Genomic DNA, 15,562 nt, shown 5'->3' with positions numbered 1-15,562 from the left:
ATGGCCGTGTGGTCCTTCACAGGATTGCTGAATTGCGTTTCTGAATATGAAAACATAAAATGATTATTTAACTGCACTGCTAATGTTCTTACACAAAATCAAAACTTAAATGTGAATTCATTCATTTCTCGATCCCGCAGTCCCAGCAACTACATGCCATTCAAATGCTGGGCAGGCACAGAGTACTGACAGAAATATACACACATGCCTGAATATTTATGTCAGTAATATGTGCTGCTCTGTTCTAAACATTTCAGGTGATTATTAAGGTCAGTGAAACACTGCTGTAGGAGACGGCCTGAGGCTTTGAACTGAATCGACCTTTAAGCACCGTGTCACAGTCTGCTGATGGCAGAATTATTACAGCCTGATTGCAGAAATCAGGCAGGGTAGGATGTTGGCTTTGTTAGGGATCTGTTAAAGATCTTTGTGAAGGCGCCCATAAGCTGGTCAGCACATGCCTTGAGTACACATACCATCAGAGGCGGCAGCCTTCACTGGGTTCACTGCACTGGGCACTTGGTCTAATGTGTTTTTCCTCTGTTGGCACATTCCACGTACTGTGAGTCCGTCTTTAACCATGCTTTGTTAAAATCACCAGCACTGATGAAAGCCCCGTCCACATGTATCTGCATGTATTTGGTGATGATACTGTGCACCTGGCATTAGCCATGCTAACGTAACCCAACCACTGCAGGAGCCTTCTTATACCCTGCACCCTGCACTGCGTGGTGTTGGATGAGGGTGCACAGCAGAGACGAGTCGGACACAAGTGTTCGATTTGTGGCTGGACTGCACAGTTTATTCAGACTAGGGTCGGGCGATATGTAAAAATTTTCCAACCAACAGTCAATCCAACAATCGCCCATGGGCGATATATTCTTTTTGATGGGCGGGGCAATGTAATTATGCGCAGACGGATTTGCACATTTACAACACGGACGAAGTCCAAACATGGACGAACTAGTTTCCAAAAACAAAAAAACCTCGCTGTCAGCGTTAACGCGGCTTAAACGCAGTCATCACGATTAAACATGTTAACACGTTCGGCCCATCTGGAGCGCAGAACGAACAAACTTTGGACAAACTGCTTGAAATGCGTTGACAGAGACATTTCAGGGATTTAGACTCAGTCTGCACTGAGTACGTAATATCGGATCGGTCCATCTCTACTATATACCACGATGGCGGCACACACAGTTGGAGCAGCTTACGGCTCTCCGTCTCAGTTCTGCTTTCAAAATTTGCTGCACCCGCCAGAGCCTCTGATAAGTGGCCTGACAATAGGTTGGAGATGGTTCCAGGGGCTTCATGACGTAAGAAGTTAGTAGGTCTGTAATCCTGGGGGTCTTCGGTACAGGATTGAAGCATGATGTTTTCCACAGCACTGGGACCCTCAGATTCAGACTCATCTTGAACAGTTTATGAAAGACTCCACAAAGCTGGGGGGGCACAGGGCTTGTGGACATCGGGACTTACCTTGTCTGGTCCAGCAGACATGCCACTCCACACCTCTCTCATGCTGCTGGACTTTCCACTCCACCTTTCTTCTGTAATTGTTCTTAGCCTCTCTTATCTTGCCCTTAAGAACACCTGAACCATTCTCACCTCCTCTTGTTATTTGGGTAACAATGGACCGTCCAAGCTGGGACAATGGACTAGGTGCAAAAGCTTGTGTTGATACACTCAGTAAGCTCATTGATGTCCTCACCATGATTTTCACAGAGTGTCGCCCAGCCTATCACCTCAAAACAGCCCTGTAGTTCTGCTAAGCCCTCCTTCATCCACCTCCTCATACTTCTAGTGGTCACAGGCTTGCCTTTCACACAATAGGCACAAAGCGGGGAGCGAGATGAATCAGGTGGGGGGCTGTGGGGTTAGGCGAGGGAGGAACATAAAGAGCCCCCAACATTCTCCAAAAGTTGATTCTGTTCATCTGTTCGTAGCGTTTTGTGGGAGAAACGTTTCGTCACTCATCCAGGTGACTCCTTCAGTCTCAGCTGACTGCAGCTTTCAATCTTATAAACAGGACATTTGCATAATGTCTGAAACCAACACACTGAAGGAACAACATTACATGTGGGGGGGGGGGGGGGGACTCCCAGCAGCTTTCAACCGCCGGTTGTCAGAAATGCCGCTTGCAGCCAGCTAAGTGACTGTATCTCTACATTTGCTGTTGATAAGTGTTTTTAACCGCTAATAATTTCAATAACTTATAAATAATTAGTTCTTTAAAGAAAGAGCATCTCTGAAATAAACCCATTGTTCTCTAGAATATGGTTAAAGGTTATATCTAAAAAAGCTAAGGCACAGGAAATCAGGCTGTTGAGTTTGAAGTGCCTTCTTTGGCTGCCACTGGAAATCTGCACGGACCTTAAATGGTGTCACGTAGCGACCATCAGGAGTCAGATCTCCGGTCTTATTCAGCAGGTTCTCGCGTGGGATTCTCACATTGTGGAACATCACAAACCTGTTGTGAGAGAAAGACGTAAATGTTACAGAAAAGAATTGTTACACATCAAAGAGCGAGCCATTCAGTGGATCCTAATGTTTCTTTGTTTCTGGTGTGCAGGCAGGTCAGGCAGATATTTGTTGTTGTCATCATCATCATCATCTTTTTTTTTTTCTAATTTTTAGTCTTATGGCACCAACACATTTAAAAGAACAAAAGTTGGGATGGAGGCAACAAAAGACTGTAAAATGAGGTGGTACATTTTCTCAGAAAGTAAAGATGGGCAGAGGTGGAACCATTTCTGAACACTGCTAAAATAAAATTGTGAATTTTATGAATATCATCATCTACAGTACAAAGTGTTAACAAAAGATTCTGGAGCAGTTTTCTTTTGTTAACACTATATTAACAATCCAATATTGGATGACCATCATCTTTAGGCCCTCAGGTGGCACCGGATTATATTCTATTATTTACAATATAGCGCAGGGCACTGAATTGGGTGATTCCCACAAAGCTGTGGTTAGTAAGTCTAGGTCATATTCTCCAAAACCAAAGAGACCTCGAGGAATAAATGGGTTTTTTCAAAATTCTCATCACCAATATGTGTCTGGATCAATTTTTTTATGTTTTTCGTTAATGTCATAAAAATCCTTATCATATAAAACAGATATAATTCTGCCATGCTATGTAAAATCTCTATATTTATGCCTAATATTATTATATATATATTTAACCAAAGAAAATATTTGAATTTATTGAAAATTACTGTGTCCACGCTAAATGTTTCTCATCACCTGCTCAATAAAAAGTACTGTGTCCCTTTAAACTGACCAGCAGTCCCACAATGCATCTCTTCAGAGATAAAATCCAAAATGGACATGTGGTCAGTTGTTCCCTCTTCTCTTACTTTGTGATGTTTTTGTAATGTTACTGACTCTTCTGTCGTTATCATTACCGATATGAGATTATTCTCAATACTTTTTTAAAGGACAACATGGAGCGTCTGATGGTCTTCTAATCCCGGGTGGGATACTGTGGATCCAATCCGAAGTAAAGTCCGGGTTCAGACTGAGGCCAATGTCTATCAGTTCCAGATGACTTAAAGTAACTAGAAAAATTTGCATTTCCTGCGAAAATGCAGTGTGGATGCTTAAAGCTGAAGCTGTATGCAAAAAGTAGCTGAAAAAGCTGAAAAGTTGCAGAAATTGTAAAAACTTTGCAGAAGCAAAAGAAGTTTGCTAAAATGGAATAACTTAGCAGAACTGCAATATCTTAGAGGAAACATAATACTTGGCAGAGATACAATAGCATAGCAGAATTTAGCAGAAATATTGTAACTTACCAGAAACATGATAACTTCTCAAAAATACAAGAATTTAGGAGAAATAGTATAAGATAACAGAAAGAATATATTTAGCCAAAAATACTTAAACATTACAGAAACACTATGATTTAGAAAAATAGTACAACAGAGCAGAAATATTGTGATTTACCAGAGACACTGTGATGAACTATGAATATTGTAATTTTAAATTAAGACTATGTTTTAGCACAAATATTATAATTTGGCAGAAATACTATAATTTAGCAGAAATACTATATTAAGCACAAATCCTATAAAAAGCAGAAATGGTATGATTAAGCATAAATACTACATTTAGTAGAAATACTTTGTTTTAGCACAAATCCCATAAAAAGCAGAAATACTGTATTATGATTTAGTAGAAAAACTATAATTAATCAGAAATACTAAATTTAGCAGAAATACTATATTAAGCACAAATCCTATGAAAAGCAGAAATAATATGATTAAGCATAAATACTACATTTAGCAGAAATACTATATTAAGCACAAATCCTATAAAAGCAGAAATAGTATATTAAGCACAAATCTTATAAAATAGCAGAAATAGTATGATTTAGCACAATAGTAATAAGTTAAACAGAAAAATTGGAAAAGCAAAATGGACAGCTGAAAAAATGCTGAACATGCTGAGGGTCCCTCAAATATACTTGTTAAATGACAAAAATCTGCAAAAAAATTTATGACAGCCACACAATTACAAATATGTACACATGAGGAAACACACATGCACAGAGAGACACACACACAAGATCCAATTCAGTCAACCAGTCTAACTATATTCAATTTAAATCCTACAATGACATGCTGCCAAATAAGGGCAGGGTCCTCTCTCTCCCACTAAACACACACACACACACACACACACACACACACACACACACACACACACACACACACACACACAGGGAGAGAGAAGTAAGTTTCTAGTTCAGCCTGGGAGCTGCTGAATTTGAATCCACCAATCAGAGAGCCTGTGCACTTTTTCCCGCCAAAACAGGTGCTTCTGTTTACACACGCAGCACAGAGAGGCACAGGATTATTGCAGTCTATTTCTCATAGTGACGACTCCCCTCAAACAAATGACCATAATTTCCTAACCGTAGGGGCTAGAAGGGTCATTCTTACACCGTTTTGTTCAGAAGAGATGGGGGAATCTTCAAGTGTTGACAATTTATCATTAAAATATGAATTTTTAGAGATATATGACATGGATGACTTGTTCACTTAGAAGCCATGAATTCCCCAATATGCAAATTTGAATGCCTGGAGCCCACATACATGATTGGCTGGCTGGGAAGCTGTGCAGGCCCTGATTTGTGGATTTGAATTCCTCAGCCCTCAGATATGATTGGCTGGCTTAGAAGCCATGAAGGCCCCAATATGCAAATTTGTATTCCTCAGACCACATATATGATTGGCTGGGAAACCGTGCAGGCCCTGATTTGAAAATTTGAATGTCTCAGTCCTCACAGAGGATTGGCTGCCTGGGGACCTGGCAGAAATATATAGAAATACTATGATTAAGCATAAATACTACATTTAGTAGAAATACTATGTTTTAGCACAAATACTATAAAAAGCAGAAATACTATAATTTAGCAGAAATACTATATTAAGCACAAATCCTATAAAAAGCAGAAATACTATATTAGGCACAAATCCTATAAAAAGCAGAAATACTATATTTAGCAGAAATACTATGTTTTAGCACAAATACTATAAAAAGCAGAAATACTATAATTTAGCAGAAATACTATATTAAGCACAAATCCTATAAAAAGCAGAAATACTATATTAGGCACAAATCCTATAAAAAGCAGAAATACTATATTAAGCACAAATCCTATAAAAAGCAGAAATACTATATTTAGCAGAAATACTATATTAGGCACAAATCCTATGAAAAGCAAAAATAGTATGATTTAGCAGAATAGTAATAACTTACAAAATTACAAATATTGAGGCATATTGAAACACAAATGCACAGAGGGACACACAAACACAGGCTCTAATCCAGTCAACCAGTCTAACTATATTCAATTTAAATCCTACAATGACATGCTGCCAAATAAGGGCACAGTCCTCTCTCTCCCACTAAACACACACACACACACACACACAGAGGGAGAGAGCTGCTGAATTTAAATCCACCAATCAGAGTGGCTGTTTACGTTTTCCCGCCAAAACGGGTGCATCTTTTTACACACGCAGCAAGGAGAGGCACAGGATTATTGCAGTCTATTTCTCATAGTGACGACTCCCCTCAAACAAATGACCATAATTTCCTAACCGTAGGGGCTAGAAGGGTCATTCTTACACCGTTTTGTTCAGAAGAGATGGGGGAATCTTCCAGTGTTAACAATTTATCATTAAAATATGAATTATTAAAGATATTTGACTTCAAATGCACCATAACTGAGTAGAGCCAAGCAAAAACTGCCTTGACTTGCCCTCAAACAACGCTTTGTAACTCGAAATCTATTTGGAGTATCGATATCATTCTTTCACCGTAAGAGACAGCAGGCTTTGGTGAACAGTCATGGAAATTTTCAGGTCTCTGTGGAAATCCAAAAAAAAGTTATGACGAGAGAAAAAAGTGGTTCATTTCCAGGGTTTGAAATCTGAAGAAATTTGAGCGAAGGACAAATTTCCTACCCTCAAACAAGTCCAACTCATTTCAGAACGGTAATACGTGAGAAAGAAATTCTTGAATTGTGAGCGTCAGGGGTGTCTGAAGATATTCGGGGACAAGCCTCATGTCTTAACTTTGCTTCGTTAAGGAGATATGACGATTCGAATATGCCTCTCATTACAGAAATCCAGCGATGATTTTGAACAAGCTCTCCATTGACTTTATATGGAGAGTTTTGAGACCTTGTGTTGGTCTGAGGAGATTTGCCAAAATTCTATAAATCCCACAACAATGATGGTGACATTTTCTGAAAGCCAGCAAAAATACCTACGTTTTGATGTATAATTTGTGGAAGTTGAGTGAAAATTGAGCAAGTAGCAAGAAGTTGTTCGGACATGAAGTGAAAATTACAAAACCTTCAGTGACACACTGGAAGCCAAGAGCATAGCAACCATAACAACGCATGTATTTTGTGAAAAATCATAATTTTGCAACTCAAAACTTTAAGAGGCATAAAAGTAAAACGGTAAAAGATTTGAAAAAGCTGATTTATACCTGAATAGCCCAATAATTTGAGAACATTTTAAAGTTTGAATGGTTGTTCTAGGTGAAAATATGAGGAAGTAGTTAAGTTTCAAAAACAAGCAAATTTTAGCAGAATTGCTGAAGTTTCCCATTCATTTCAATGGGACAAATTAAAGGAAAAAAGTGGAATATTTTAAAAAGTATAATAGTTAAAAATACCAAAAGATATAGCAGGAATTAGCAAAAATAGCTGAATAGTTTAAAGTTTGAACGGTGAAAATAGCACAAAAATTGTGGAAGTAGTTAAACGGCGAAAAGTGTACGGAAGTCCTAAGAATAATAATAATAAAGAATAAAGAGAAACAGGAACTCTATAGTGTGGATGCTTAAAGCATCCACACAATTAGTGCATTGCAGAAGGACACAGCATTTTGTAATTTTAAAGTCTTACTCTTTACTGGAAGCATTAAATTACTTTGGTCAGAAGCACATCGATGGTTTATTATCCCCTATGTGCTGATGCTTAGTTATATCTGTGGATAGGCTTTGCTGGTTATTACAAGGTCTGGGCAAACACACAAACATGATTGGACTTTTGCCCTCAGAGATCTCTGATCTGTCCCTTCCTGGGAGGCGTTCTCACTTGATATTGGCTCTCTGCAGTAGAGTATCACTTACTGTTCCTTTTACAACACTAATGGTATTTTTGTGAACCTTATCTATGTAGCCAGTTTAATTAATAACTCATAACATCTTATTTTATAAGTCTAATCTTCATGTGTTTTATCTTGTTCGATCACCTGCTTTTTCACAGTATTCATTCACGTTGTCTGTAGGGATTCACCAGCTTAGCTCGTAGCCTACTCACTAGCAGCACCTCCACCTGTCCCTTCTGCACTTTCCTGCTCAGTGCTCCAAATGTTTAGTTATGCACAGCTACTTTCAATACCACTGATATTTAGACTCTTTTTGTCCAATTGATCATCGAATTAACTTCAACAATTACTTTCACTAAACCAAGGGTTCAGTTGAGGAGTTGAGGAGGTCATTTAGCCATTTAAATCAGCTGTGTTGGATCAAGGACATCTAAAACCAAAAAAAGACCTGGATGACCTCTGCGTCTACAGTCAGATAAAACTGAGAAATCGAGGAGGATGAGGATAATGTTGATGATTTATTTTTCCACTTGCAGTTGCCTGCAGCGAAATTAGACCTCTTCCAGCCATACATACATTACACAAACATCACATCGGTGAGACAGGTCAGAACAGGTAGCGTAAAGAAAAACAATGAAATGTCCCTTCTTTTTGCGTTATCAATTGATCCATTGGTGATTAAGCTGCAAGCTGACAATTGCATTAAGGGCATCATCAGAGCTGACCAGGAGCACAAAATATCCTCATATGCTGACGTTCTCCTGCTGCATATGTCAGAGCCTTTATGCTCTCTTCCCTGTGCTCTTGTCATTTTTGAATGTTTTGGCAAACTTTCAGGTTACAAGTTGAACCTGCATAAAAGTGAACTTCTCTGTGTCCACTCTGTAGCCAGGAAGGTTTCATTTTCAAATTTTCAATTTAAAGTTAAATCAGAGTATGTGACCTATCGGGAGTTAAGGTTACCCACTCATACAAAGGTCTTTATGAAAGAAACTTTGTCCCGCTGCTTGAGAATACTGAGACAGATCTTCAGAGATGGACCAGTTTACCACTGTCATTAACTGGCTGCATCAGTTCTACCAAAATGAACATACGACCCAAGTTCCTTTATTTGCTTGCTACTTACCCAATAAGTATTTTATAACACTGACTAAGCATATCTCTGCATTTATTTGGAATGGCAAAAGTCCACGAATTCGTAAAGATTTCATGCAGAGGACTAGGCCAAACTTTCAGTCTTATTATTGGGCAGCAAATATTCGAAATATGCTGCACTGGATGAGTAGTTTCACTACAAAGACTCCATCTTGGCTCCAAATTGAGTCATTGAGTCAAACGTGCCTATGAGCTTTGTTGAGTGCAGCGCTCCCATTAGAACTGTACGACTATAAACGTAACCCTTTGCTGTATGACGCTCAGAATCTGGGTGCAATGTAGGAAAAGGTTTGGGTTACACTTAATGTCAATTAAAGCACCGATCAGCTCAAATCATATGTTCCCTCCATGATGGACTCTGCCTTTAAAATATGGGAAAGTAATGGCCTTAGAAATATCAAAGACCTTTTTGTAGATGGGATTGTTGCCTCATTCACGCAGCTCCTGAAGCAGTTTAATGTTCCTCTGGAGCATTTTTTACGCTATTTACAAATTCTCCACTTTGTAAAGAGTCGATTTCCTTTATTTCCAGAACTACCTGAGGAAACTTCTTTGGATAAAATTATTAATATAAATATTCATAATACCGCCCACCCCTAAGACACAGTCATACAGGCTACATGTCAAATGTGTGGTTAAAAAGATTCATGAAGATAACTGTAATGTTCTTTCAGTACTCTGAAACACTGTGTACCATTCCAGCACACCAACAACTCTACCTGGTGACTGCAATAGCCAGTGAGAACATATTTCCACAACATCAAGGGCATCATGTCTTTATTTGCTTGTGTTTTCCATCTTATTTTACAAATGCAGCATGTGCAGTCACCTACCCATTATCCAGTCCGTTCTGACCCAGCTTCTTCCCCATGTCTCCGACCAGCACACCAGGCAAAGCCAGCAGGGTCTTGGGATCTCTCAGCTGGAGCAGAGTGATTACAGCTTAACTGGCTGTGTGTCAAATAATACACAAATCTACACAAACAGCTGAAAATAACACACAGTATAAGATACCTGCAGTATGACTTTATTTGACCAACTCTGCTGATCATACATGATTTCTAACGCTTTTAGAAATCGTGGTGTTCAAGTCTTTTCAGACAGTTATCATTTTTAAGAAATAATGAAAATAACACACCATTTTGCTTTTATTTAAATTAAATAGTCTTTTTTATGCATCTTCCTTTCTGTAAGGGCCGTGCAGTCCACGTTGCAGGTTATGCACAGCGCACAAGTGAGCGATAGCAGAGTCCAGGCAGGGTAGGTTGACATGAGGATTTGTGACAGAAGAATAGCATTAAGAGTGAAAAGGAAAGGTTTATCTGGTGGAAGTGAGACCTGCTGACAGGATGACAAGCTGGAGGTGGCAGAGTGGAAGATACTAAGGCTTCTTTATTGAGAGTGAAGAGAATGGACCAAATTAGGAATGACATAAATTAGAGAGACAGCACAGGTCAAGCATTCTGGAGACAAAATTAGACAGACATGCAAGCAACAGGAAAAGAGGAACCACGGAAAAGATTTACATGTCCTCCAGTAAGAGAAGACATGTAGAGGGCTGCTGTAACGAGAGGATGCTTGGGACGGGGTGAGACGGAGGCAGATATCTGCTGTGGTGCAGCTGAAAAAAAGTTACTTGAGGGACGCCATCTGAGCTTGAACAATGATCAGGTACTAGTGATGGGCAGAGCGAGGCGTGTACGGAGGTTTCAAAACAATCTGAATCCCATCTCCACAGTGACACCTGCTGGCCAATTTGGCTATTGCAACCCTGTGAAACCGTAACACAGACAAGTCCAGCACAATTCCTAACAAAGCTACTTAATCCACCAGACTGTCAATAATGGAGACCACCACACACTTTGGGGAAATCCCCGCACAAACAAGGCAAGAAAATATTGAGCCTGCTGCAACCATAATGAACAGGGATGGGAATTGAGAAAACCAGTTCCCAGTAGTCCAATTCCTTGGACTTGTTAGTCTGCCTATCGATCCAGTTCTAGCACTCGCACTACAATCAGCTGATTTCAGTCCGCGGGTCAGAGGAGGAAAACAGCGACACAGTCTAGAGCGTGGACATGGACGTTTACATTTATTGCACAAAAGGATGAGATAAACGGTAAAGTGGGAAACTCCTCACACTACTTTGGCAAGCATCTGCTAATAGAGCATGCTAACGCAAAGCTAGCTAAGAACACAGAGTGAAAGCTGAATGAATGCCGAGCCCAGCAGCCATCTTTTCTTTTTGCAGTCATTCTACTAAGACAAAGACCTTAGAGATGGAAGATTTGTGCTGGCGTGTGGAGTTGTAGCCTCGTTGTTATTTTTTATTGTTAGCTTTTTTATAGAGCAACTTATGTAACAAGTAGTATAATAAATAACCTTTTCCCAGGAGTAATTAAGTATCATACTGCATTACTTTTAAGTAAAGTGTTCTGTGAAACGTGTAATAATGGCGTTTTTAATTAACAACTCTAATCACAACAAAGAAGGTAAACACCTCAACAACCGTGGACACACATCTGACCCACAGCATGGAATTAATCTGCATGACTGTCATTTCTTTCCTGCTGCTTAGCAACGGCGGTGACTCTCAAAACAAAGTGAACAAGAACCCAGTGAGAATCGATAAGAGAACAGATAAGGTATCAAACTGATAACTGATATTGATAATGGAATCAGAATCACTACATTCTTATCAATTCCCATCACCAGTAATGAACAGAGTGCTTCAGCAAAATCCTCCCTCTGTTAACATTTGTGTTGCTCACAATAACTCACTAAAATAAAACATAAATGATAATATTAAGTATAAACACAGGTTTTTTGTTAGCTTGCTCACAGCCCTCAGAACTTTCTAGGAGCTCATGTCATCAGGTTTCCTCTACACACTGTCAAGTAAAGCAAGTAGCTGGCATGTGTTAACTTTTATTTTTAATTAATTTAAAATTATATTTAAATGAAAAAATGTAATTTGTTTCCTTCTTCAGAAAAACAAACATTTGTTTACAGGGTCTAATTCTGATCAAATGTTACAGTCCATTTCATGCACGTCCATCAGCTAAATCATCCTCTGCTGAAGCGCACCGAAATCTAGTTCGCTCTGAGTCGCGTGAGCTGGATGATTTGAACCACACTGAAACATCAGCACCTCAGAAGCTCGACACAGTGTCAAAACAGCAGTAGTGAGCTTCACATCCCTATCAGTTACTAGAAACTTAGCTGTGAGGTCTCCTATGGCTCTGAAATGGAGTGGATGGTCTTATTTGAATAGCTACCTGACAACACAAAAGCTCTTGGACTTTCTGATAGTTACCTTGTACCTTGTGATGCAAGCAGCCATTTCTTTAAAGATATTCAAATTCACCAGAACTCACCGGGACAACAAAAGAGTGCAGTCCGTGGCACACCTGATCAGGTGTGTAGAGCTGAGCATACACCACAGCATGGGTAGCAGTCTTTCCCAGGTTCCCCACCCAGAACTTTGCAGCCTCAAAGTCCGGAGAGTTGATCACAAACTCCTACAGAAGAGAAACAGAAATCAGTTCAAGTGAGGAGAAATTAAAATTCCTCCATGTGACCCTCAATTAGTCAAATGAAAAGTCAGCTATTAGAGACTTACACTGTATGACCTAAGGGGTGCGCTCTCAAATGCCCTCATAATTTTAAATTAAAATTTTATTTGATTTCATTATTTTATGACATGATCGCATGAAACGGCCAAAAGTCGACAGTTAAAATTAAGCTCACAACTTTAACAAACTTATATAAAAGTCTTAAAATGTAATGTGGTTGGTTGGAAGTGGAAGAGAAAGCTTAGCAACTTCTAGATAAGAGCCCAGATGAAGCATTTCTGGAGGGTGTAGCTGTAAAGGGGAGTTTTTCCTTCCCACTGTTGCCAGAGTGCTTGCTCATCAGGGGTGTCTGATTTTGGGGGTTTCTGTATTATTGTAAGGTCTTTATCTTACAGTATTAAATGCCTTCAGGCGACTGTCGTTGTGATTTGCCACTGTATAAATAAAATTGAATTGAACTGGATCTACAGGGCAGAGCCCCACACCGTAACCACAGTGCAGTCAGACAAATGCCATTTTCCAGGCGACCACCAAACCAAGACTGCTTGATCAGATCAGCAGTAGGAGAAGCAGTATGAGAAAATACCTACCAATCCTGGAGACCGAGCAATACTGGAAGACCATATGGGAGAAGGACGATACTTAACAACAACGCTCAGTGACCATAAGAGCAGACCACAGCAACCTCCTGAACAGGATCCAGTAACCATCACAGTGGCAAACATCCAAGAAAGAGTCTTCAGCATGAACAGCTGGATAACACCAGGCCCTGATGATCCAAACCCACTGGCTGAAGAAGCAAACTGCACTCCATGAGCACCTGGCAGCACAAATGAACCAGCTGCTATGGAAAAGACATGCTCAGAAGGGCTAACGAAAGGCGAAACAGCAGCTACTGGTAGACAGAGCAGTAGCCCGAGACTGTAAGACCAGACTGACCGACCTGTGCACCGCCTGTATTGACTACAAGAAAGCCTCAATGACTCAATGCTCCACACATGGATCCTGGAATTCTTAGGGATCAAGGGGACCCTCAGAACCTACAGTGGGGATGTGAAGAACAAGACTAGAGGCCAACTTCAAGCTAATAGCGCAAGTGGCATCAAGTGCACGATCTACCAAGGAGATGCTCTCTCCCCACTGTTCTTCATAAGCCTGAACCCCCTCGGTGAAGTCATCAAATCTGGCTATGGATACCGACTATGGCATGGAGTAATTGTCAGGCACCTCCTCTACATGGATGACTGTACTCCAAGAGTTCACGAGACATTGATTAACTGATCTATACCACTAGGATCTACAGCAATGACACTGGAATGTCATTCGAACATGAGAAGTGTAGTTGGATGGTAACAAAAACAGGGAATAATCAGCTAGTCAAAGGAGGACAAGCCCGACCTTAGCATGCATGAAGGGTTTCACTCCAAAGCACCCTGAGACTACACGCTAAGGCGAAGTAAGGTTGCTATGGGCTACTGTGTGTAAAAAACACTTTTCAAGATGAAACTACAAAGATCCATGAGTACATTAGGAAGATGGCCACATCCGATTATGTGTTTAGTGAATTCCTCAGGCAGCAGAAACCCAAGAAAGATGAAGAGCGAGAAGTGGAACCATCATGGAAGAAGAGGCCCCTGCATGGCATGTACAACCAGCAGACAGAAAAAGTGGCTGATATCAAAAATCCCCAGGAAGTGGTTCCTGTGGTACTCTGAGCATTTGGTGCAGTAATCCCAAAAATGGGAAGTTGGCTCCAGCAGTTCCCAGGAATGACATGCAAAACCCATCCAGATAAAGACTGCCTGCAAGGTGGTGTGTGTGTGTGTGTGTGTGTGTGTGTGTGTGTGTGTGTGTGTGTGTGTGTGTGTGTGTGTGTGTGTGTGTGTGTGTGTGTTTGTTTTCAGAGTGCACTGACCTGAGTAGAGGGGTCATACTTGGCCGTGGTCCTCATGGCTCTGGTGTTACTGCCATGGCTCAACTCAGTCAATGCAAAGCATCCAAAGATCTAAGCACATATGTAAAAGTTTTATGAACACAATAGCAGACAGTGAGCAGTCGACTCCTTCCTCCTCTTACTCAGGATTCGCTGTCTTACCCTCAGGTCTTTGGTGTTTTCAACAAATTTCTTATGTCTGCTTGACCCTGAGTTGGCAACAGTTGCTCCAAACATCTGAAACATAAAAGGTTTTGAATCTAACTGAATGACACGATAAAAGAAAAACAAATAATAACAGCTATGTGAAGATATTAAACAAATGAAAGCTTTCCCCCAATTTTAAAAACTGATTTTAACACAACCGATCTTTATGCAGAATACCCTTTTAGTGATGTTTTGCTAAATGCATCCTGGAGAATAATAATAGTGGCTCAATCCACAAACTAGAAACTTCCCAATGTTTGTGGAAATTCAAACAAACAAACAAACCACACGTTTTATGGTTTAAAATTACAGTGTTGCTTGTTTTAGAGTGAAAACGGCTGTGGCTTTGCCAGTCATAAACCGTCTTAACATTGCTCAGAAACACAATCTTAGTCATCTCATATAACATACACTCTGTGTGTCTGTGTGAGGACATTTTACTCAAACACAATTACCCCCAGGCTGAGGAAGAGCTTAGCAACCAAGGCCCAGTCATACATGCCCAGACAGTCGTTGAGGTACATCGCTTTCCAGGGATTGGCCATCGCCTCTTCCTTGGTGACAAAGTTGTACCGAAGCAGCTGCTTCATTCTGTGAATTTTCATATGGAGTTTTATTGTCTTTAGAAAGTACCGACTTACAGAACAGAGGACACGACAGGTGCTACATAACTTCAGCTGTAGTTTACCAAGTAGATACCTCAGAAAGTTCAGCTCTCTCTTTTTCTCTATGGGGACATCTTCACCAGGCTGACGGGCAAACAGAGGGTCGTTCTCCAGTGTCCTGAACACATGTTGCTGTAATGTGGAAAGGACCAGACAGAGTAAGACAAAGTGAAATCCACCTGACAAAATGCTTCATAGTTGATAGCCATGGCTTAATGGAAAAGAATATGAACATTAAAAGAGGTGAAATGTCTCCATGTGATCTTGTTTGCATGACATTCATTGTATAATACAGTTGTTTAGGATGAAAAATGTCAATATCACAAAGTTAAATCTAAGCTGATAGCTGCTTGAGCTTTCATAATTGAAAAGTATTTGTCGCATAATTCTGCA

General features: G+C 40.2%; 1 protein-coding gene across 3 annotated transcripts in view; it reads right to left on the bottom strand.

The window, feature by feature from the left end:
- Positions 1-15,562, bottom strand: part of acox3 (acyl-CoA oxidase 3, pristanoyl) — a 32,116-nt gene that overhangs the window by 13,291 nt on the left and 3,263 nt on the right. For all 3 annotated transcript variants that reach the window (XM_080868532.1, XM_080868534.1, XM_080868533.1), the window contains exons 3-9: positions 15,204-15,301; positions 14,960-15,095; positions 14,460-14,534; positions 14,280-14,369; positions 12,167-12,310; positions 9,623-9,711; positions 2,374-2,470 (exon numbers count right to left, since the gene is read on the bottom strand). In XM_080868532.1, coding sequence (XP_080724658.1) covers positions 2,374-2,470; positions 9,623-9,711; positions 12,167-12,310; positions 14,280-14,369; positions 14,460-14,534; positions 14,960-15,095; positions 15,204-15,301 — 729 coding nt within the window. The remainder of the gene's footprint in view (positions 1-2,373; positions 2,471-9,622; positions 9,712-12,166; positions 12,311-14,279; positions 14,370-14,459; positions 14,535-14,959; positions 15,096-15,203; positions 15,302-15,562) is intronic.

Source organism: Rhamphochromis sp. 'chilingali', assembly GCF_963969265.1.
Source record: "Rhamphochromis sp. 'chilingali' genome assembly, chromosome: 1".
Taxonomy (NCBI): Eukaryota; Metazoa; Chordata; class Actinopteri; order Cichliformes; family Cichlidae; genus Rhamphochromis; species Rhamphochromis sp. 'chilingali'.
Note: the sequence above shows the minus strand (reverse complement) of the source record. Positions and strands in the feature narration are given on the sequence as shown.